At 41.7% G+C, this 23,065-nt stretch overlaps 1 protein-coding gene across 7 annotated transcripts in view; it reads right to left on the bottom strand.

The window, feature by feature from the left end:
* Positions 1 to 23,065, bottom strand: part of LOC139280046 (doublecortin domain-containing protein 1-like) — a 761,217-nt gene that overhangs the window by 506,195 nt on the left and 231,957 nt on the right. For all 7 annotated transcript variants that reach the window (XM_070899504.1, XM_070899503.1, XM_070899506.1 and 4 more), the window contains 2 exons: positions 14,633 to 14,725; positions 4,079 to 4,249 (listed from right to left, as the gene is read on the bottom strand). In XM_070899504.1, the coding sequence (XP_070755605.1) occupies positions 4,079 to 4,249; positions 14,633 to 14,725 (264 nt within the window). The remainder of the gene's footprint in view (positions 1 to 4,078; positions 4,250 to 14,632; positions 14,726 to 23,065) is intronic.

Here is a 23,065-nt window from a genome sequence, read left to right on the forward strand (position 1 = left end):
GATTGTCACCAAAGGCAGTTGCCTTTTTTACCTGTGCACTGGACGAGTTGCTAAATGTTTCTATCACGTCACTTGCAATCACCTTGCGCGAACCAAACTGCCAACGTGAAGAAACTTTTTCGTACATTAAACCTGTCTGTCGATTGTCACCAGATGTGACTGCGATGAACCAGTAACACAAACACTCCCTGACAAGTCACTAATTGGGAAGGAAAAACAAAATAAAGTGGGAGGGCAAACACACTTCTGTGCGGGTGTTCATGGACTGTAGGTTGAGTGCTCACATTTAAACCATGTGTCTGTCCACTGGGATAGTGTTGCAGCTCGGTTTTTGACTGCCTTCCCGCCGGTTGCCCTGCTGGTATTTCCTAGGGCAGCTTCAGGATGTCACAGACAGGAAAGGACCTACCCCATTCCAATGGTCAGGCAGACATTTTAAACAAATTCAAGACCTGAACAGTCCAAATCGGATTAGTAACATGATATTTTCCACTGGGTGACATGCCGAGATGAGGGAAACATTGCCTTAGGCTGGTAATGACAACTAATCGCTGTTTGTGTGTTTTATCTGCTTTCAAAGCACAAGCAATAAACTTTCCCCGCGCAAGTGCTTACACCTCTAAAGGACACGGAGATTTAAAACCTGGGCAGTTCACAACTGAAAGGAAGTTATTTGTTGATTTGTAATGTACAGCAATGGAAAAAAACTATTTACTTAAACCTTGACATGTCTTTTCTCATTGCAGCCAAAGACTAATTGATGCCACACAACAGCTGGGGTTTGGGGAGATGGGTAATACACAATATGAATACCTTTAACTCAAGAGGCTGTAGATTCTCAAATAGACAAAAGCATTAATAATCAGCTAAAGTAATTAAAATTTAAGAAGATATAATCATGTCTTCTCTGCCATAAAGCAACACCCAAATTGTTAATGTGATTGGGGAATGGGACAATATGAACATAAGAAATAGGAGCAGAAGTAGGCCATACGGCCCCTCGATCCTGCTCCGCCATTCAATAAGATCATGGCTGATCAGATCTTGGCCTCAACTCCACTTTCCTGCCTGTTCCCCGTAACCCTTGACTCCCCTATAGTTCAAAAATCTGTCTCTCTCAGCCTTGAATATATTCGATGACTCAGTTTCCACAGCTCTCTGGGGTAGAGAATTCCAAAGATTCACGAGCCTCTGAGAGAAGAAATTCCTCCTCATCTCTGTCTTAAATGGGCGACTCCTTATTCTGAAACTATGCCCCATAGTTCTAGATTCTCTTACGAGGGGAAACATCCCCTCAGCATCTACCCCCTCAGAATCTTGTGTTTTAATACGATCACACCTCATTCTTCTAAACTCCAATGAGTATAGGCCAAACTTGCTCAACCTTTCCTCATGAGATAACCACTTCATCCCAGGAATCAACCTAATGAACCTTGTCTGAAGTACCTCCAATGCAAGTATATCTCTCCTTAAGAAAACTGTACACGGTACTCTAGGTGTGGTCTCACCAACACTCTGTACAGTTGTTGCAAGACTTTGCTACTTTTATAGTCCATCCCTCTTGCATTAAAGGCTAATATTATATGTAGGGAACAGGGATGGGGAATTGAATAAGTGGTGCAGTGGAAATGAAAACTGGACCATAGCATGTAGGGAACCAAGGATTTGTCCAAACTGTGTAAAGGGACACAGAATAAATGCAACTTAATCACCTTGAAACTGAAACAGTTGGTTAGCAGATGTAGTTGTTTAGATACATTGAAGATAATAGACAGGCTGTAGAACTTGACCAAGATTATTTTTAAAAATAGCAAAGGACAACTAAAAAAATAATAAAGAGAGGGAAGATAGATTATGAGTAAACCAGCAAAAAATATAAAAGCAGATTGTAAGAGTTTCTACAGATATATAAAAAGGAAGAGACCAGCTAAAGTAAATGTTGGTCCCTTAGAGGATGAAATGTGGGAATTAATAATGGGAAACAGGGAAATGGCAGAGACTTTGAACAAATATTTTGTATCTGTCTTCACGGTAGAAGATATTAAAAACAGCCCAATAATGGATAACCAATGGGCTATGGGGAGAAAAAGTACTCAATAAAAAAATGGGACTAAGGTGGACAAGTCCCCCGGACCTGATGGCTTGCATCCTAGGGCCTTAAAAGAAGCAGCTCCAGAGATAGTGGATGCATTGGTTGTAACCTACCAAAATTCCCTGGATTCTGGGGAGGTCCCAGCGGATTGGAAAACCGCAAATGCAACACCCCTATTTAAAAAAGGAAGCAAACAGAAAGCAGGAAATTATAGACCAGTTAGCCTAACATCTGTCGTTAGTAAAATGCTGGAGTCAATTATGAAGTAAGCAGTAGCAGGACATTTGGAAAAGCATAATACAGTCAAGCAGAGTCAACATGGTTTTATGAAAGGCAAATTTGCTGGAGTTCTTTGAGGATCAAACGAGCAGGGTAGATAAGGGGGAAGCAGTGGATGTGGTGTATTTGGATTTACAGAAGGCATTCGATAAGGTGCCACATAAAAGGTGACTGCACAAGATAAAAGCTCAAGGGGTTGGGGGTAATATATTAGCATGGATTGCGGATTGGCTAACTAACAGAGAACAGAGAGTCGGGATAAATGGGTAATTTTCCGGTTGGCAAACGGTAACTAATTGGGTGCCACAGAGATCGGTGCTGGGACCTCAACTATTTACAATTTATATGAATGACATAGATGAAGGGACCGTGTGTAATGTAGCCAAGTTTGCTGATGATACAAAGATGGGTGGGAAAGCAAGTTGTGAGGAGGACACAAAAAAATCTTCAAAGGGATATAGACAGACTAAGTGAGTGGGCAAACATTTCGCAAATGCAGTATAATGTGGGAAGGTGTGAGGTTATCCACTTTGGCAGGAAAAATAAAAAAGCAAATTATTATTTAAATGGAGAGAAATTACAAAATGCTGCAGTACAGAGGGACCTGGGGGTCCTTGTGTATGAAACACAAAAAAATAATATGCAGCTACAGCAAGTAATCTGGAAGGCAAATGGAATGTTGGCTTTTATTGCAGAGGGGATGGAGTATAAAAACAGAGAAGTCCTGCTACAACTGTACAGGGTATTGATGAGGCCACACCTAGGGTACTGTGTACAGTTTTGGTCTCTTTATTTAAGGAAGGATATATTTGCATTGGAGGCAGTTCAGACAAGGTTCACTAGGTTGATTCCTGAGATGAAAGGGTTGACTTATGAAGAAAGGTTGAGTAGGTTGGGCCTATACTCATTGGAGTTTAGAAGAATGAGAGGTGATCTTATTGAAATATATAAGATACTGAGGGGGCTTAACAAGGTAGATACAGAGAGGATGTTTCCCCTCGTGGATCTAGAACTAGGGGGCATAGTTTCAGGATAAGGGGTTGCCCATTTAAAACTGAAATGAGGAGGAATTACTTCTCTCAGAGGTTTGTAAATCTGTGGAATTCTCTGCACTGGAGAGCTGTGAAGGGCTGGGTCATTGAACATATTTAAGGTAGAGATAGACAGATTTTTGAGCAATAAGGGAGTGAAGGGTTATGGGGAGCAGGCACAGAAGTGGAGCTGAGCCCAAGATCAGATCAGCCAAGATCTTATTGAATGGCGGAGCAGACTCGAGGGGCCAAATGGCCTACTTCTACTTCTATTTCTTATGTTCCTATGTTCATTGTCATACTAATACCACCTTTAAACCAGCTTGGCGTTCGTGGGATCCTACTGTGTGCAAAATGGCTGCGGTATTTGTCTACATGACAACAGTGATTACACTTTCAAAAGTATGTGAAGTGCTGATGGATGTCCTGAGAGATATGATCAGATTATTTATAAATGCAAGTTCTTTATTCCTTCTTGGGACTACAGGACCGAGTGGGTGGCTATAACTGTGGGAAGTGAGTGAGTCAGTTCAGATAGATGATCGGAACAAACACTTGGTGAGTCTTTGGAGAAAAAATATGTGGATAGATATCCACCAACATGACACATAATTCAAAATGAAGGTGGAACATTCTGACCTTGTGTGTATATAACAATGAGATAAGTGACACCCACTTTTAGCTGCAGGCCCTTTGGAAGAGTGGTGGCTGCCGGAAGCTTTTTAATGTGCCGGGACACAAAGCCACCTTGCTGCTCCCCTTCAGCCTGTAATTGTGGGCTGAGTTTGGAGAGCTGGCCATTGTGCTTCTTGATAGCGGCTCGCAGTTCATCAATCAAGTTGTCCAACTAAAGGGGTTAAAATACAAGAGGCTGTTAGCAAGGGATAATTATTGAAGTCACACCTATTACACTTTTTAGATGCTATTTCTGTCGAGAAAGTTTTACACAACTTGAATCTGGCAATCTTCTGACAGCGATGCACCTCCCAAGATTTGACATGTGTTGTAGGGTGCATTATATAGCTGTTGCCCCTCCATTGACTCCTTTTGACTTCATCTCTCACTGATTAGAGTCTACATCAGTCACAAAAATAATCTATGTCTTCATATTTCACTGACTGCTATGTGCAATGCGAGTTGTCCATCTGGATTTTTGTAAAGTGTCATAAGCAGGAAGGAGAAAATATAACTGAGTCCAATCGTTTGCTGTTGTTTAAGAGTTATTTACAAAACTTAATCTCACAATGGCTATTGCTGTATACTTTGGTAAATTAAATACGCAAGTCCTGAAATTACATCGTGGGATATGACACTACATAGAAACATAGAAAATAGGTGCAGTGTAGGCTATTCAGCCCTTCGAGCCTGCACCACCATTCAATAAGATCATGGCTGATCATTCCCTCAGTACCCCTTTCCTGCTTTTTCTCCATACCCCCTGATCTCCTTAGCTGTAAGGGCCATATCTAACGCCCTCTTAAATATATCCAATGAACTGGCATCAACAACTTTCTGCGGCAGGGAATTCCACAGGTTAACAACTCTCTGAGTGAAGAAATTTCTCCTCATCTCAGTCCTAAATGGCCTACCCCTTATCCTAAGGCTATGTCCCCTGGTTCTAGACTTCCTCAACATCGGGAACATTCTTCCCGCATCTGACCTGTCCAGTCCCGTCAGAATCTTATAAGTTTCTATGAGATCCCCTCTCATCCTTCTAAACTCCAGTGAATAAAGGCCCAGTTGATCCAGTCTCTCCTCATATGACAGTCCAGCCATCCCTGGAATCAGTCTGGTGAACCTTCGCTGCACTCCCTCAATAGCAAGAACGTCCTTCCTCAGATTAGGAGACACAATATGCCAGGTGAGGCCTCACTAAGGCCCTGTACAACTGCAATAAGACCTCCCTGCTCCTATACTCAAATCCCCTAGCTATGAAGGCCAACATACCATTTGCCTTCTTTACCGCCTGCTGTACCTGCATGCCCACTTTCAGTGACTGATGAACCATGACACCCAAGTCTCATTGCACCTCCCCTTTTCCTAATCTGCCGCCATTCAGATAATATTCTGCCTTCGTGTTTTTGCCCCCAAAATGGATAACCTCAAATTTATCCACATTATACTGCATCTGCCATGCATTTGCCCACTCGCCTAACCTATCCAAGTCACCCTGCAACCTCTTAGCGTTCTCCTCACAGCTCACACCGCCACCCAGTTTAGTGTCATCCGCAAACTTGGAGAGATTACACTCAATTCCTTCATCTAAATCATTAATGTATATTGTAAAGAACTGGGGTCCCAGCACTCCACTAGTCACTGCCTGCCATTCTGAAAAGGACCTGTTTATCCCGACTCTCTGCTTCCTGTCTGCCAACCAGTTCTCTATCCACGTCAGTAGATTACCCCCAATACCATGCGCTTTGATTTTGCACATCAATCTCTTGTGCGGGACCTTGTCAAAAGCCTTTTGAAAGTCCAAATACACCACATCCAGCGGTTCTCCCTTGTCCACTCTAGTTACATCCTCAAAAAATTCCAGAAGATTTGTCAAGCATGATTTCCCTTTCATAAATCCATGCTGACTTGGTCCAATCCTGTCACTGCTTTCCAAATGTGCTGCTATTTCATCCTTAATGATTGATTCCAACATTTTCCCCACTACTGACGTCAGGCTAACCGGCCTATAATTACCCGTTTTCTTCCCTCCTTTTTACAAAAGTGGTGTTATATTAGCTACCCTCCAGTCCATAAGAACTGATCCAGAGTTGATAGACTGTTGGAAAATGATCACCAATGCATCCACTATTTCTAGGGCCACTTCCTTAAGTACTCTGGGATGCAGACTATCAGGCCCCGGGGGTTTATCGGCCTTCAATCCCATCAATTTCTCGAACACAATTCCCCTCCTAATAAGGATATCCTTCAGTTCCTCCTTCTCACTAGACCCACTGTCCCCTAGTACATTCGGAAGGTTATTTGTATCTTCCTTCGTGAAGACAGAACTGAAGTATTGGTTCAATTGGTCTGCCATTTCTTTGTTCTCCATTATAAATTCACCTGAATCCGACTGCAAGGGGCCTACGTTTGTCTTCACTAATCTTTTTCTTTTCACATATTTATAGAAGCTTTTGCAGTCAGTTTTTATGTTCGCTGCTAACTTCCTCTCGTACTCTATTTTCCCCCTCTTAATTAAACCCTTAGTCCTCCTCTGTTGAATTCTAAATTTCTCCCAGTCCTCAGGTTTGTTGCTTTTTTTAGCCAATTTATATGCCTCTTCCTTGGCTTTAACAGTATCCTTAATTTCCCTTGTTAGCCATGGTTGAGCTACCTTCCCCGTTTTATTTTTACTCCAGACAGGGATGTACAATTGCTGAAGTTCATCCATGTGATCTTTAAATGTTTGCCATTGCTTCTCCACCGTCAACCATTTAAGTATCCTTTGCTAGTCTATTCTAGCCAATTCATGCCTCATACCGTTGAAGTTACTTTTCCTTAAATTCAGGACCATAGTTTCCGAATTAACTTTGTCACTCTCCATCTTAATAAGGAATTCTACCATATTATGGTCACTCTTCCCCAAGGGGCCTCCCACAATAAGATTGCTAATTAGTCCCTTCTCATTACACATCTCCCAGTCTTGGATGGCCAGCTCTCTGGTTGGTTCCTCAACATATTGGTCAAGAAAACCATCCCTAATACACTCCAGGAAATCCTCCTCCACCCTATTGCTACCAGTTAGGTTAGTCCAATCAATATGTAGATTAAAGTCGCCCGTGATTACTGCTGTACCTTTATTGCACACCTCCCTTATTTCTTGTTTGATGCTGTCTCCTACCTCACTACTACTATTTGGTGGCCTGTACACAACTCCCACTAGCGTTTTCTGCCCTTTGGTATTCCGTAGCTCCACCCATACTGATTCCACATCATCCAAGCTAATGTCCTTCCTTACAATTGCATTGATTTCCTTTTTAACCAGCAACACCGGCCCGCCTCCTTTTCCTTTCTGTCTATCCTTCCTAAATGTTGAATACCCCTGGATGTTGAGTTCCCAGCCTTGGCCCCCCTGGAGCCATGTCTCCGTGATGCCAATCACATCGTATCCGTTAACTGCTATTTGCGCAGTTAATTCATCCACCTTATTCCGAATACTCCTCGCATTGAGGCACAGAGCCTTCAGGCTTGTCTTTTTAACACACTTTGCCCATTTAGAATTTTGCTGTAATGTGACCCTTTTTGTTTTTTGCCTTGGGTTTCTCTGCCCTCCACTTTTACTATTCTCCTTTCTATCTTTTGCTTTTGACTCCATTTTATTTCCCTCTGTCTCCCTGCATAGGTTCCCATCCCCCTGCCATATTAGTTTAACTCCTCCCCGACAGCACTAGCAAACACTCCCCATAGGACATTGGTTCCAGTCCTGCCCAGGTGCAGACCATCCGGTTTGTATTGGTCCCACCTCCCCCAGAACCAGTTCCAATGTCTCAGGAATTTGAATCCCTCCCTTTTGCACCACTCCTCAAGCCATGCATTCGTTGAGCTATCCTGCGATTCCTACACTGACTAGCACATGACACTGGTAGCAATCCTACTTTTGAGGTCCTACTTTTTAATTTAGCTCCTAGCTCCCTAAATTCGTCTCGTAGGACCTCATCTCGTTTTTTACCTATATCGTTGGTACTTATATGCACCATGACAACTGGCTGTTCACCCTCCCTTTTCAGAATGTCCTGCACCTGCTCCGAGACATCCTTGACCCTTGCACCAGGGAGGCAACATACCATCCTGGAATCTCAGTTGCGGCCGCAGAAACGCCTATCTATTCCCCTTACAATCGAATCCCCTATCACTATAGCTCTTCCGTTCTTTTTCCTGCCCTCCTGTGCAGCAGGGCCACCATGGTGCCATGAACTTGGCTGCTGCTGCCCTGCCCTGATGAGTCATCCCCCTCAACAGTACCCAATGCGGTGAATCTGTTTTGCAGAGGGATGACCTCAGGGGACCCCTGCACTACCTTCCTTGCATTGCTCTTCCTGTTGGTCTTCCATTCCCTATCTGGCTGTGTACCCTTTACCTGTGGTAAGACCAATTCACTAAACGTGCTATTCACGTCATTCGCAGCATCGTGGATGCTCCAGAGTGAATGCACCCACAGCTCCAGGGCCACAATGCGGTCCGTCAGGATCTACAGGCGGATGCACTTCCCGCACATGTAGTCGTCAACGACACCGGAAGCATCCCTGACTGCCCACATATTACAGGAGGAGCATAACACGTGTCCAAGCTGTCCTGCCATGACTTAACCCTTAGATACACTTAAATTGGCAACAACAATGCTAAAAGTTATTTACTGATATAGAAAAGAAAGAAGAAAAGCTAGTCACCAATCGCCAGCCAATCACTTACCCCCTTGGCTGTGACGTCACCTTTCAATTTCTTTCTACTTCTTTTTTGCTTCCCCGCTGAAGCTGCTCCAGCTGGGCCTTTATAGGCCTCCCGACTCCACGAACTCCCGCCTCTCGGACTGCCACCGCCTCTCGCTGCTGCTGGGCCTTGAAAGGCCTCCCGACTCCACGAACTCCTGCCTCTCGGACTGCCGCCGCCTCTCGCTACCGCTGGGCCTTTATAGGCCTCCCGACTCCACGAACTCCCGCCTCTCGGACTACAAGTGCTTAATGTGTTCATTTAAAATTCTTTGCTCTACCATTTTAGAGATGCTAACCCAATTAAAATGTCAGAGTAATATTCGCTATTTATTAATTCTGCAGCTGTCACAAACATGTATATATAAGCATTTGACTAAGCCCAAAGAGATGTTGGTATATCCAACTGCAATGTACCAAAATCTCCTTTATTTAATTAAAAGGGAACCCCAAATAATACATTTCTATTGTGTCTTTCATGACCTCAGGACGTCCCAAAGCGCTTTACAGCCAATTTTGTGGTCACTGTTGTAATGTAGGAAAAGTGGCAGCCAATTTCCACACAACTAAATCCCACAAACAGCAATGTGATAACGACCAGATAATGGCCCTGAAATTGCGGTCAAAAAATATTTACGAATGTACTTGGTGGTCCTGGAGGAATGAACACTTCTGCTATGAGGCCTTCATTTGCAGCCCAGCGCATAGGCCCACATATTCCAGGAGCGTATATGCAGCCTGGGATCACTTGGGCCGGACCAACCATTGAAAATGGCGCAACCCCATTCATAGTAATGGTGTGTTACCTTTGTACGGAGATCACCATTTCTATGAATGGGGATACCCCCCAAAACACAAAACACTTCATATATTTAAAATTAATTGAAATTGAAATTGAATTTAATTAAATGTTTTAGACAAAAATGTATTTTTTTGAAATTCTTTTATATGTTTTAATAGTGGTAAAAATAAACTTACCTTAATGGACAGGGTTTTTAATATAAGAATTATTGATAATATTTTATTTTTCTTTCTTTTAGGGTGGTAAAAGCAAACCTTATGCCTGCTTTTATAGGTACAAGAGTTTGAAGGACAGTCGCTGGGCAAGAGTTGGGCAAATAGCCCAAATCTCTGCCCACGAAGGCCCTTCTCCTGGAGATGCGTTGGAACTATCAAAAGCAATTTTGGCAGTACGCAAGTGCCGGCTTTAGGTGCATGCACATTGCACGCCTAAACCCGGAACTTGCAGGGCCTCTTCGGGTGCATGCACTCATCGTACACACCCGGAGAGGGCCAATATGTTTTAGTGATGAACGATACTGTAATGTACGCACCTGTTGCATTGTGAGTGGCTTAGCCAGTCACGTGATATTCACAAGACTCAATAAAACCCCAGTCAGTTGAATCTAGATCATCCATAATGAGGTATGCAGTTGTGAACCTAGTGGATGAATTGGTAATGTGTAGTTTGATTGTTAAACCTTTGTTAATAAACCAACTAGATCTTAATAGCAATGTGTTGCTATGAATTCTTAAGCAAAGAACCCATGAAGCAAATACATTACAGATACAGTTTTTTTCAAACAGGCAAGACAGTTCCATGATGGACTGAGTATTCTTGTACTGTAGTATAAAACAGTTTTTGCAAAGTAGTATACAAGTCCATTGTAAGAATAGTCTTTGCAAAGTGAGGAACGGCTGTTCAACTTTGCAGTTGAATTTTCAGCCGTTCCATCACGATACAGGTGAAGAATGGTGGTTTGCTGTATGTTTACATCGAAAGCTGCATTAACATAGCTGCATACCTCATTATGAATGACCATTAACATTTGTATGTGACAGAGCTACAAATAAAGACTTGCATTTATATAGTGCCTTTCACGACCACCGGAAGTCTCAAAGTGCTTCACAGCCAATTAAGTACATTTTGGAGTGTAGGTACTTTTGCAATGTGGGAAACGCATCAGCCAAATTGTGCACAGCAAAATCCCACAAACAGCAATGTGATAATGACCAGATAATCTGGTTTTAGTGATGCTGGTTGAGGGATAAATATTGGCCAGGACACCGGGGATAACTCCCCTGCTCTTCTTCAAAATAGTGCCATGGGATCTTTTACGTCCACCTGAGAGGGCAGACGGAGCCTTGGTTTAACGTCTCATCCGAAAGACGGGACCTCCAACAGGCAGCCTAGATTTTTGTGCTCAAGTCCCACGAGTGGAACTTGAACCCACAACCTTCTGACTCAGAGGCGATGCTATCCACTGAGCCACAGCTGACAAAGGTATGAGATAAATTATTCTTCAGCTACAGTTACAACAACATAGGCCCCAATTTTAACTCTCCCTGCCTGCTAAAAACCTCATGAGGAAGCTTTGGGCCTCCCTTGTCCTGGGCTCCCTCCCAATTGTCTTCGAAGTCCCTCCAGCTCCGCCCCTCTCAACTGACTGCCGGGAACCTTTCCCCCTGGTCCCCAACTGCAGCCTCCCACTGCCTAATTCCCACTCCTGCCCGCGGCCAGGTGGTGGATCTGGCCAGGAATCCCGGAAAATTTATGGAAATGAAGCCCAGGCGAGCATCCTCGTCCCCACTCTCCCCAGGTTCGCCACCCGCTGCGGGCTCGCGCAAACCATACACGCGCCCCCCTCCCCTTTACAATCGGGGCCATGAAATCAATACCTGCTTGAGCTGCAGATCAAACCGTCAAAAATCTAATTTGTGGAGGGAATTGGGTGGCCTTTCACCTCTGGCACCTTGGGTCAAATGCAGACCACCCTGGTTGTAAGGTTCCAATGTGAAATGAGCTTGGGAAGTTTGATCCAGTTCCTAGTGGGCATTGGCCTACAGCACAACACTGTCCTTAATTTCATATGAATCTCACTCAGGAATGCGTGGTGTGAGAAATGGGGATGGAAAAGATCACACTGGTGCAGTAGGAGGTTGAGGCTGAAGCATTTTGTTGAGATAGAGAAGAGGGAGCTTTACTTTGTACCTGGCTGACTTGAGTACTGTGTACATGAAATGGGATGAGTTCTATTTCCTCGTACTAGCACTTAGGGGAGGACAAAGAAAAAAATCAAACCTGTCCTACAGATCGACTTCATGCATCCCATCCTTCACAAACTGTCCAGTGACGTATGCCTTTAGGTTCTACTGAGCGATGTATACATTTTTCAAAAAAAAGCCGAGTGATATCTGTTGCTGATATCCCTCAAAAAAAGCTATCCTCTGTTGGTTATTTTAGCAAGGGGATTAATCCATTTAAAGTAAATGGATTAGGCCCTGGATTGAGATTGGAGAGAGGAATATCACTCAGAAATGTATTAAACATTTGCCCGCTAAGATTAAAAAAAGTGACTTCTAGGCTTAGATTTTTTTCTTATTAGAAAAGGTGAAAGGCTTTCCTTACATACTCTGAGGTTTGTGACAAAGCAGGACCTTGACTAGCGTATGGATTTAAGTTCGACTTTTTCAATGTATATTTTAACCCTGTAGATTTGGGAATGGCCGTTATTGGGGAATAAAATCATGTTACTTTTACACTGTGAAGTAACAGAAATTATTTCAGCATTAAATGGGATTATACTCTCTGCAAAATCATACAAATGTCAGAATCAATTTTTTCCACATTCACTGGGTCACAGTGAGCTAATGGTGTAACTATATATGGCTTGTTCCACATTACTCTATTTACAAATCATTAAATATCTATTTTAAATGAAACATACAATGTAACTGTTTTAAATGGAATAACTGATGGTGCTCAGCATGGTATGACTTTTACACATAGAATTGCTGATCATTAATTTACATCTCCAAATATTTATTGCACTTGTGCCAGATTCCTCTATTTTTATGCAGGCATTAACATTTAATTTTAAATAGTGCACTTATATTCCTGTGTGCGCTAAGTGTGCATACAGGCACTCCACAAATCAGAAGTTCCACCTTTTAGTTTTAACCCCAAGGCCCACCACAATTGCTCTGGGGTTTTCCTCTTCATGAGGTAAATGGTCCTCACAAGTGTGGGAATGTTAATCACATATGAGCTATGGCTCAGTAGGTAACACTCTTGCCTCTGAGTCAGAAATTCATGGGTTCAAATCCTATACCAGAGATTTATGTACATAATCCAGACTGACACTTCAGTGTGGTGTTGAGGGAGTGCTGCACCGTCAGAGATGCAGTTTTTTTGGATGAGACGTTAAACTGACGTTAGTCTGCCCTCTCATGTGGACATAAAAGATCCCACAGCACTATTTCAAAGAAGAGCAGGGGAGTTATCCCCAGTGTCCTGGCCAATATTTATCCCTCAATCAACATCACAAAAAACAGATTATCTGGTCATTATCACAATGCTGTTTGTGGGAGCTTGCTGTGTGCAAATTAGCTGCCATGTTTCCTATATTACAACAGTGACTATACTTCAAAAAGTACTTAATCGGCTGTAAAGTGCTTTGGGACGTCCGCTGGTCGTGAAAGGCACCATATAAATGCGATTCTTTTTTTTTCCGTATCACACAAGCCTCCATAAAGTATTCTCTCTGATTTGTAAACTGCTTAATACAAGAAATAATTTTTTTTTGTTAAGTGTCTCTTAAGTCACTCTGAATGGAGGTCAGGAGTTTAGGGATACATTCCTTCATGGGCTTGAGTTTATCTTTAATTTGTTTTCACTTTATTGATTTATTAAATCACTACATTTAAAATCAAAAGACATAAAGCATTCCGCCCTGACGTTGCGATGCAGGATATCAGTGCACAATCCCAAAATGTACTCAAAGTGGTAACCCCATTAAATGGCTCAACACCTCTAGTAGGGAGCGACATTTCAGTGTATTTGTGTCTAAGCATTTGTGTCTAATATCCCACTGCGCAATTTCATGGACTCTACTTTAAATGTCTAACTATTGTGAAATTTGTTATTCAAAATTAATTTCTTCAATACTATAAAAATGATGAAATTGCCTTCTCCCTTTTTTATTTTTCATTTTATGACTTCATTTAAACTACTTGCTGTCCAAACATTTCACTTACATTTTGTTTTAAAGACCCATGGGATTTAATTTTGACAAACTGCAATATCTTAAATGCACACTGTCCATTTCTGATTGGGTTGGTGTGCAGCTTACAAATAAAAACCAAAATCAAACAAAAAAAATGCCCGTCTTGAGTATATTCAACATGTTGTTAAAAGAATATAAACTCATAATTCCTGTACTGCAACGTAACAATAAAGAATATGCACATAAGAATTATAAAAATCTGCTATTAATTATTGAAGACATTGGCTGAATGTTGCACCTGGTGAATTTTAGTGGGGGGGGGGGGGATTATTTTACTTGCAGATTATAAAGTGCAGCGACTAGTTCAGGCTTCACATCTATAAACTGCAATATCAAGAATTCTCTTTCCAGCCAAAGCTCCCCCCATCCTCCACAACCAATCTGAATAGAGTAAAAGACGAAACTTGGCCTTTCGTGACCCCACATAACTAGGCCTGTTCATATTTCAATCTGTTTGTGTGCAAAGGCAGCCAACCACATTAAAACCCTGAGCTCAGACTCAGCCACCTTCCTCCGGCTGCAACTATCCTTTCCTTGGACGCAAGACCAGCTTAAATAACTTGCACCTTTCTTGTGCCACAAGCTTGCCTCGGAATTAGACAAGAGGTACTGCAAAAAATCAGATTCTCATTCCAGCGACACGAATACATTTTCCCAGCTAGCACCTTTTTTTTCGCCCCTCCTCCGTGGGGGCGATTCTCGTACTTTGTTTAATAGAAGATCAATAAAGAAAAATATTCTCACATCTTCACTGATTTTGTACAGTTCTCCTGTAGTCATAGAGAGGAGGCCTTTGTGTGTAACCTTCCGTGCGCATCCATTCAAGGCATGATATATCTAAAAGGAAGTAAAGCAGATTTTAACATGATGGTTCCTCCACCTGATCTGGCTTCTCTTTATTCTGATTTTTTGTTGTTGTTTAAATGCCTAACGTGAACGAACATTTTTTGTCAAAACTGAACTGATTCTGCTGAAACGGGCTTGGGGAAAATTCATGAGCAGTTTACTTTAAAAACTTCCAAGTGCCTTTCAATAAATATTGGTTCTGCCGCAATTATGTCCAAATAAAATCAATGGAGGTTGACACCAAATAAGCTTACAAGTGATTATATGCACAGAGGTTGACTCAGTTAACAGTTCAATTGTTCAGTCTGAGGATTTCTGTGATGACGGGCATGTTGCTGTTTTCATTTGTGATGCCTTTCTACCAACATTTTTGTTTAAATGACACTTTGAATTTCTGGTCATATGCAGACTTGTAAAAATACACATCAAAGAAACTGCTTGCACAGTCGAGGTGACGCTTACAACTTCAACATTTCACAATATGCAAAAACTGTAAACTGAAGAAATATACGCTCACAAAAGCTGAAACATCTGAACAGCTCTCAAATTCTCGACCTTTTTTTCCTTTCGATTTTTGTGATCTATGTTTAAAAAAAAGGAACTCTTCACACAGGTTTCTGCTCTAAAGTAAATTTTCCTATGAGGCATTTTTATTATTATTAATACTGCACGCAGGTCCGTGCAGCTGTGAAAATTACCCAGAGTCAATTTTATTCACTTAGAAGCCAAACTGCTTTTATGCTATGCCAACCCATAATAGTATTTTGTGCTCAATGGACGGTGCCCTGATACAGTTTATGTGGCTTGAACTCATTCGTCGCCGTGAGCACGAAATTCAACAGATTCGCCTCTGGACACGCAGTTTGGCGGAGGAATTCATTTCCTTTCTGTGTTTTGTAATACGAATGTAATTGTTTGAAGAAGAAAAAAAAATAACTTCATATCATGTACACATTTACATTAACTGCCCCAATCTGGTGAAAGACCGATTATGCTCGCATTCATATCTGCCCACATGAAACTCCAATGCCCTGTTGCCGTACAATAGACTGGGACAAATTACTTATTTATATATACAGAACTCGCTCATAATGGCCAGCTGCAGGTATTTTTGGAAAGTGCATTTTAATAAGCCTCCATTCAGGGTGTACAAATGGGGGAGAAACGGTTTACACTCTGGAGTTAAAGGCATAGGGCTTCCCATTCTACCAGCGAAATCAATCATTTGTCCAGACTGTGGGAGTCAGATTTAGTTAGTGAAAAGAGCCCCATATATAAACAAGTCAATAACTCATTGTGCGCCATTGTTTGTCTGAAGCAGTGCGCTTACAAAAAGCTGCCCCACTCCTCTTAGAATGAGTGTCACTGTATTCAGACGCTGGGAGAGGTTCCTTTGTTTCTGTCGGGTACTGGCTGACGTTTATGTATGGGAAAGAGAAGTGACCGATTAGAGTCCCCCCTCCCCAAAAAAAAGAAACCTTGCCACCATCGTACACTTGCGCGTAAGCGTTCTTTATTACATTGGACTTAATTCTGTTAAAATGTGAACGAGTGAATTTAGATGTGCCATTACACCTACTTACCTCTTTAACACTATCATGCCTTTCTGAGCTTCAAATCTACACACTTGCATCAACATAGCCAGTCACGTTGTAACTGCAAGAGATTCTTTCAAAAAAATACTGGGACTGGCTGGTGCAGTTAACATGCTTGATTGAAATACAGGCACTGATGTTACAAACTTTGCAACGTGCTGACAAAAAATACGAAAAGCTAATGGAGAAGTTTTGACAGCGTGTTCTCAATGGTCCCCGGCTGAATCGATTACCTTTTAAAATGTAAATGCACAGTGACTGCTGGATTGTTTGGACCAGCCCAGTCTACAGTGTTGCATCGCACTGCAGCAACAAGCAGAATTATTTCTGATTTTCTCGCTTGTGATTTTCACCGGTGCTTAAGCGAGCCTCCGCGTTAATCTTGGGGCCGGCTAATCATCTGCCGCAGACTGCAGAGTAATTCTCTCAAAACTGCTGAGGGGACACTAATAACAGAATGGTCTGTGCTGGAGTGGGTGGCTTTTTAATGTTAAACGTTTTGTACTTTGCAACAAAAAAAGCATGGAGCAGAAATTATTAATTTTACAGAACCTTACAATCTTTAATATCCCATTAGGGCAAATTCCTCATTCAGCTCAAGCCCAACTCAATTTTCTTTCTTGGGAGTAATGTATTCTCTCCTCCTATTTTCAGTGAGTCTAATTCTGAACCTTGCAACCACGCCTCCAACCTCAGCCAGGAGGGTATGATAGGGCCAATTGGAGAAAAGCTTTGAGGAAAGTGGGGAGAAGGGACCAATGCCACTGTTTTTGCTCCCCTCCCGAGGCAGACTATTCTACTGGCGTGTAGTGCGCCAACAAGCCAGTCGGCTAAGAGCAGGCAAAAGCTCACTGCAATGGCGGCGGATGGGTTCAAATGGAGACAAGGATTGAGTTGAGCCTCCCAATGCTGTACAGCTAAAATCATTTTTATTTTGCTTCATATTAATATTGGGCCAAAAATTGTGGTCGGAGGCTTCCCGCAGGTGGATGCCACTGACCCAAATTTTTTTTACGCAAGTACTTGATGGTCGCGGTGGAAAGTAGACTTGCGCTCCGAGGCCTAGATGTGAAGCGCAGCGCAGAGGCCCACGCATCCCAGTACGCACAACTCTTTTTGAGTAAACAAAAGAAACATTAGATCAAGTGCCCCCCGATCTGGGGGACACTACAAACATTTCACAAGGCCCTTTTTTTGTTTGTTTTTTTGGTGATTTTTGTGTTTCCCAGTACGCACATCCTGGGATCACGTGGATCTGGACCACCAATCACAATGTGGTATTCTCAAGGGGAGCTCTGAGCTCCCATTACTATCAATGAGAATACCCATAAAAGCAAAAAAAACGCACACATAAATAAAAATAACACTTCACCTTTTTTTAAGTAATTGAAATTAAATTCAATTCAATGTTTTAATTTTTTTTAATTTATTATTTTGAAATAAAAAAATTAATAGTGTTAAACATAAACTTACCTTCATGGGCAGGTTTTTTAATTTAAAAATAAGTAATAAAATTTATTTTTTCTATCTTTTAAAACTCATGCGCTGGTAAAAACAGGTGTTACACCTGTGGTAAAAGCAGGCCGAAGAGTTTTAAGGACATTCGCTGGGCAGGTGTTGGGCAATCGCCCAACTATCTGCCCACGAAGGCCCTTCTTCTGGGGAGGTGCATGATCTGTCAAAAGAAATTTGACAGATCATGAGAGGCCGCAATTTACAACCCAATATCTTTATTGCTATCTCTATTTAAAGTAATTGGTAGAAGGACTAATGGAAAGTTGAGGAGAACTTTTTTCACCCAGAGGGTTGTGGGGGTCTGGAACTCACTGCCTGAAAGGGTGGTAGAGGCAGAAACCCTCACCACATTTTCTTTTAAGTACTTGGATGTGCACGTGTAGTGTCGTAACCTACAGGGCTACAGACCAGGAGCTGGAAAGTGGGATTAGGCTGGGTAGCTCTTTTCTGGCAGGCACAGACACGATGAGCCGAATGGCCTCTTTCTGGGACATAAATTTCTATGATTCTTCGATTCTTCTATATTGATGCACATTCTATTCGTCACAGTCACCGGATAAGAAAAAAAGTTTGACTTGTTTCATGGAAAATAAAGAAAAAAGAACATTGTGAATTTTCATGCAGCTTAATGGAGCTCTGGAGGTACATTTAAATAGAGGTTTTGTTGGTAAATAGCTTCAGGAGAAATTCATTAAAACATAATAAGATTTCTCATCTAAAGACACGTATGAATGCAATGGTGCATAATCCATAGTCTGGAGGTTTCTGTTCCTAAAGTATACAGTGATTCTCCTGAATTAAACTCAACTCCTTTCCTTCCTGTCTTATCTGTCGGTCTAGCTTTTTTTTTTGCTGTGCAGTACAAAGTCTGACCTAGCTTGTGAAGCTCAGAGTTGGCAGCTGTGATTGCAGTGCAGATTTCACACAGTGTAATTACTGCAGTGACACTAGGACTGAGAGGTAGAGAGAAAAAAGACCCTACAGGTTATTAGTACTAAACACTGGGAGAAATCAACGAGAGTCAATGTGTAATTTTGGGGACCATCAAGCCTCATCAGGAACAGCAGGGAGGAAAGTGCTGTACTTCATCATCTCACTCTCCTACTTTTGTTGAAAATTACAGTAATTAAAAAAGAGCTAAGTACTTCTCAGGCAAGGGGTCTTTTTCTTTATCCATCACCTTCTAGTTCACTGCTGATTTTGCCTGACCTTTTCTGGTGAAGTCTATCAGAGTCACCACAGATCTTTGTTGAGTGCTTCTCTAAAAGCTAATTACTATCCACTGGATGATTCAGTATTGATCAGAAAAGGTAGCACGGCAAATGAGAGGACCAACACCCAGGCATTGGCAATCGAAGGGTAATTCCAGTCCCATAGAAACCGGCCCTTCTATTCCACTTATTAGAAGCAGCTGTGATGTTTTCAAATCGATAGGCAGCACTGGATTGATTCTTTTGACGAAAACCTTTCTTCGATGATGGGTACAATCAGTGGCCTAGGACTTCAAAGGCCTTGATCCTAATGCTGTACCCTGAGTCCCTCGGTTTTCTGTTGGCAAACAGCCATAATATGTTAGGAGCAGTGCAGCACTTTAATTTTACATTGGGTCATTGTCGCAGCACTCCCACAATTGTAGCACTAGATTTTCAGTATATATATATTACACACACACACACACACACACACACATATATATATATATTACACACATAGATATACATATGTACATCTATATATATATGTATATATATGTAATATCAAACTCATTTTTTTCACTGCTTTAAATGATACCCTAAAATAAACTGTGATCAAATATATTCTTGATTTTCTCTTTGTTATAAGCACAATCCAAAAAAACCTTTTTCCTGCGTGCATAGTTGTTGATAGGATAAATCCTTCTTGAATGTGAACAGCCATAATCCCCTGCCTCAGAAATGTCACTAAGATCATATAGCCATATTTACATATTTCAATGGCACTCTATACAACACTAATTTAATTTCTCCCTCTATTAAGCATGTGCTCACTGAATCTAAAATACCAGCCGAGAAACAGACAAATGCTCAATGTCCATGTAAGACATTCCCTTGCCCACTGTTTTAACAGAGGCGTTAATTCGCCTAAAACAAGCAGGTAATGCCTGTATTGAAATATCGCACCGAGGAGTGTTGTATGAAACTGTTAAGTATTCATCTGTTAATATCGGCAACAGGCTACAAAGTAGGAGATTGTGGGAAAAAAAAATTATTTGCAGCTGGAAGAGCTGGAAAGTTGCACGGGTAAGCATCCACTGATGTCGAGAATGGCACCTACACGACATTATTTCTAATTCCAATCCCCACCCCCTCCTTTCCAAAGAGCGTTATGCTCCATTCACCTGCACATCCTAACCCCATAGCCTGTACCTGGAGTGCAAAATACTCAGAAGAAGAAGGAGGGGAAAAAAAAACTTCAGTACATAAAAGTGGCTCAACGGGAATTTTAAATCAGCTCCCCGCCACCAAAATAAAAAGCATCAAAGTCGTTTGAAGTCTCGTATGGAAAGAAGCAAGTCACAGAGCACATGTTGAAAAATAATGAAAAGTTACTAATGGTCATGGACAAAGCCAAGCTCCATCAGAACACCAGGTGTAATTTTAGTCTGTCAGTGCATATTTTGATGAACTCTGCTTTATAATAGCAATTCACCCTTTAAATTCTGACTGCTAGCAGCGTGAAAACCTGCACCCCTTCATCAGCCTCTTATGCTTGGTGTGATTTCAGTTCATAGCCTCTCTATTGATACCATGGCAGGTGTTCACCGAACAACTTTATTTCTCTCTGTACCAGAATACAGACTGCACTGAAGTGTAATCTCCCCGCTGCCTGCTTGTGTTTTATTTTATAAGGATCTATACAACATGAAAGACAGAGAGAGAGAGAGGAGGTTGGTGAAAGAGAGCCTCAATAGAATGGGCACACACGTGTTTCGTGCTGGGGACTTGTTAGAGGTTCTCAGATTTCTATTACTGTATTCCCCTGGCTTTCATTTGAATCTCTCCAAAATCTTACTGGAAACAATCACCATTCTCAGCAACCCAAAGAGCAGATAACTTCAGAAAGAACGTGACCCTGGTTGTGCTTTACAGAGTTTTACCCTGTCAAGTGTTCGAAATATGTAAGCTTTTGTTTCAAAGGCCTCAATAAATGTCAATGTTACGTTGTACCACTATTTTCTTTTAATGACAAATAATAAATATTGAATTTGAGAATATATTTCGACAGAAGTAAGAAAAAGTTATATGAAATACATTTTACAAGTTTTAGAAGACTATTGCGGAACTAGAATGATTATTTCTTTGATTTATATTCCTCTATAGCCAGCTTACTGCCATAGTGCTGGGACCTAATTTGTTCAGAAGCTTTCATGCCAGCATAATTTTTTAATTCCAGGCTTTTTTTTGCTACCAATCTCTCTTAAGTCATTTATTTTCCAGCTATTTCTTCTTTTATACATCACTTCAAAAAAATATTGGACCCACTTAGCAGAAGTTCGTAAATATAGGTTGCACCTGCCCTTGAACTGTATGAAGAGGTTTCCTTTCGCACCAATGCTAAATAGTTGCAGTGTAAGGTTAAAGTTCCCAGTTAAACATTGCCTCGATTTTAAAAGTCTCATCCTTGTTTTCAAATCCCTCCATGGCCTCGCTCCTCCCTATCCCTGTAATCTCCTCCAGCCCCACAATCCCCCCCCCCCCCCCGAGATGTCTGTGTTATCCAATTTTGCCTTCTTGCACATCCCCGATTTTAATTGCCCCACCTTTGGCGGCCGTGCCATCAGCTGCCTAAGCTCTAAGCTCTGGAACTCCCTCGCTAAGCATCTCCACCTTTCTACCTCTCTTTCCTCCTTTAAGACGCTAATCTTTGACCAAGCTTTTCGTCATCTGCCCTAATTTCTCTTTCGGTATCAAATGTTTTGTCTTATAACACTACTATGCCTTGGGACATTTTACCACATTAAAGGTGCTATATAAATGCACGTTGTTGTTGTAAGGCACGACCTGATTCCAAGCCCAAGTGAAATGAGACTCCCTCGTGCAGGGAGGCTTATTCTCCTTCACTCCTAAATCAAGGCAGGCCTTCAATCCAGATTTATAGGATTACTTTTATCCAATGTGAAGCAAAGACAAGTGGACAGGAGACACTTGTCTCATTATTACCTCCTTTTGCCTTGCACCATCATCATTTTTGCCATTTAATCACTCCCGCCCTCCACCCACCCCTCCCCTGGCTCTGTACCTGCTAAAAGCAGTTCAGCTCTAACATTTTCCAGTTCTGATGAAAGGTCAGCAATCTGAAACGTTAAATCTGTTTTTTCTCGCTCCACAGATGCAGCCGGACCTGTGGAGTGATCCAGCATTTTCTGTTTTTAGCTCAAGTGGACAGGTAACCTGGCCTCCATTGCTTTGAACAGCTGCCGTGAGTATGCAGCCTTAAGATTTCCTTACTAAAGTGAGTCAGTCAGACTACTGCAGCCACACTAAATGAAGCGAGAAATCCTGTTCTGCAGTTGGGCTTTTGATGTTTAAGTACAGTCCTCATAAAGTGGTCACTTTACCATCAGGCAATATTAATGCTGAAAACACCAAGATAGCCAACATTTGCTATTAGCATAAAGAGGCCATCAATCATAGGAACATAATTGGAAAGCTCATTTTCCTGCCTGCCTGCCTGATTCATTTAGTATAAAAGTTTTACATATAGCAGTTACTTTGAAACACTATTAGACACTGAGGGGTTAGGATTTCAACATCGAAAATAAAATAGCATAAAATTAACTTTTTTTTAATTGATTGCAAGGATGCAGTGGCTTTATATATTTTCTATGAGCTTGGTATACCGAGTTCTGCATTGTGATGTTCAGAATGGGTCGTCAAAATGCAGGTCCTGGTGTGAAATCTGTGAAGGTTTTTCAGGTGGCACAATATACGATAGAATGGTGCGAAGAAAGACTTGCATTTCTATACCGCCTTTCACAACCACCAGACGTCTCAAAGCGCTTTACAGCCAATGAAGTACTTTTGGAGTGTAGGCACTGTTGTAACATGGAAAATGCGACAACCAATTTGCGCACAGCAAACTCTCACAAACAGCAATGTGATAATGACCAGATAATCTGTTTTTGTTATGTTGATTGAGGGATAAATATTGGCCAGGACACTGGGGATAACTCCCTTGCTCT

Source organism: Pristiophorus japonicus, chromosome 14, assembly GCF_044704955.1.
Source record: "Pristiophorus japonicus isolate sPriJap1 chromosome 14, sPriJap1.hap1, whole genome shotgun sequence".
NCBI classification, from domain to species: domain Eukaryota; kingdom Metazoa; phylum Chordata; class Chondrichthyes; family Pristiophoridae; genus Pristiophorus; species Pristiophorus japonicus.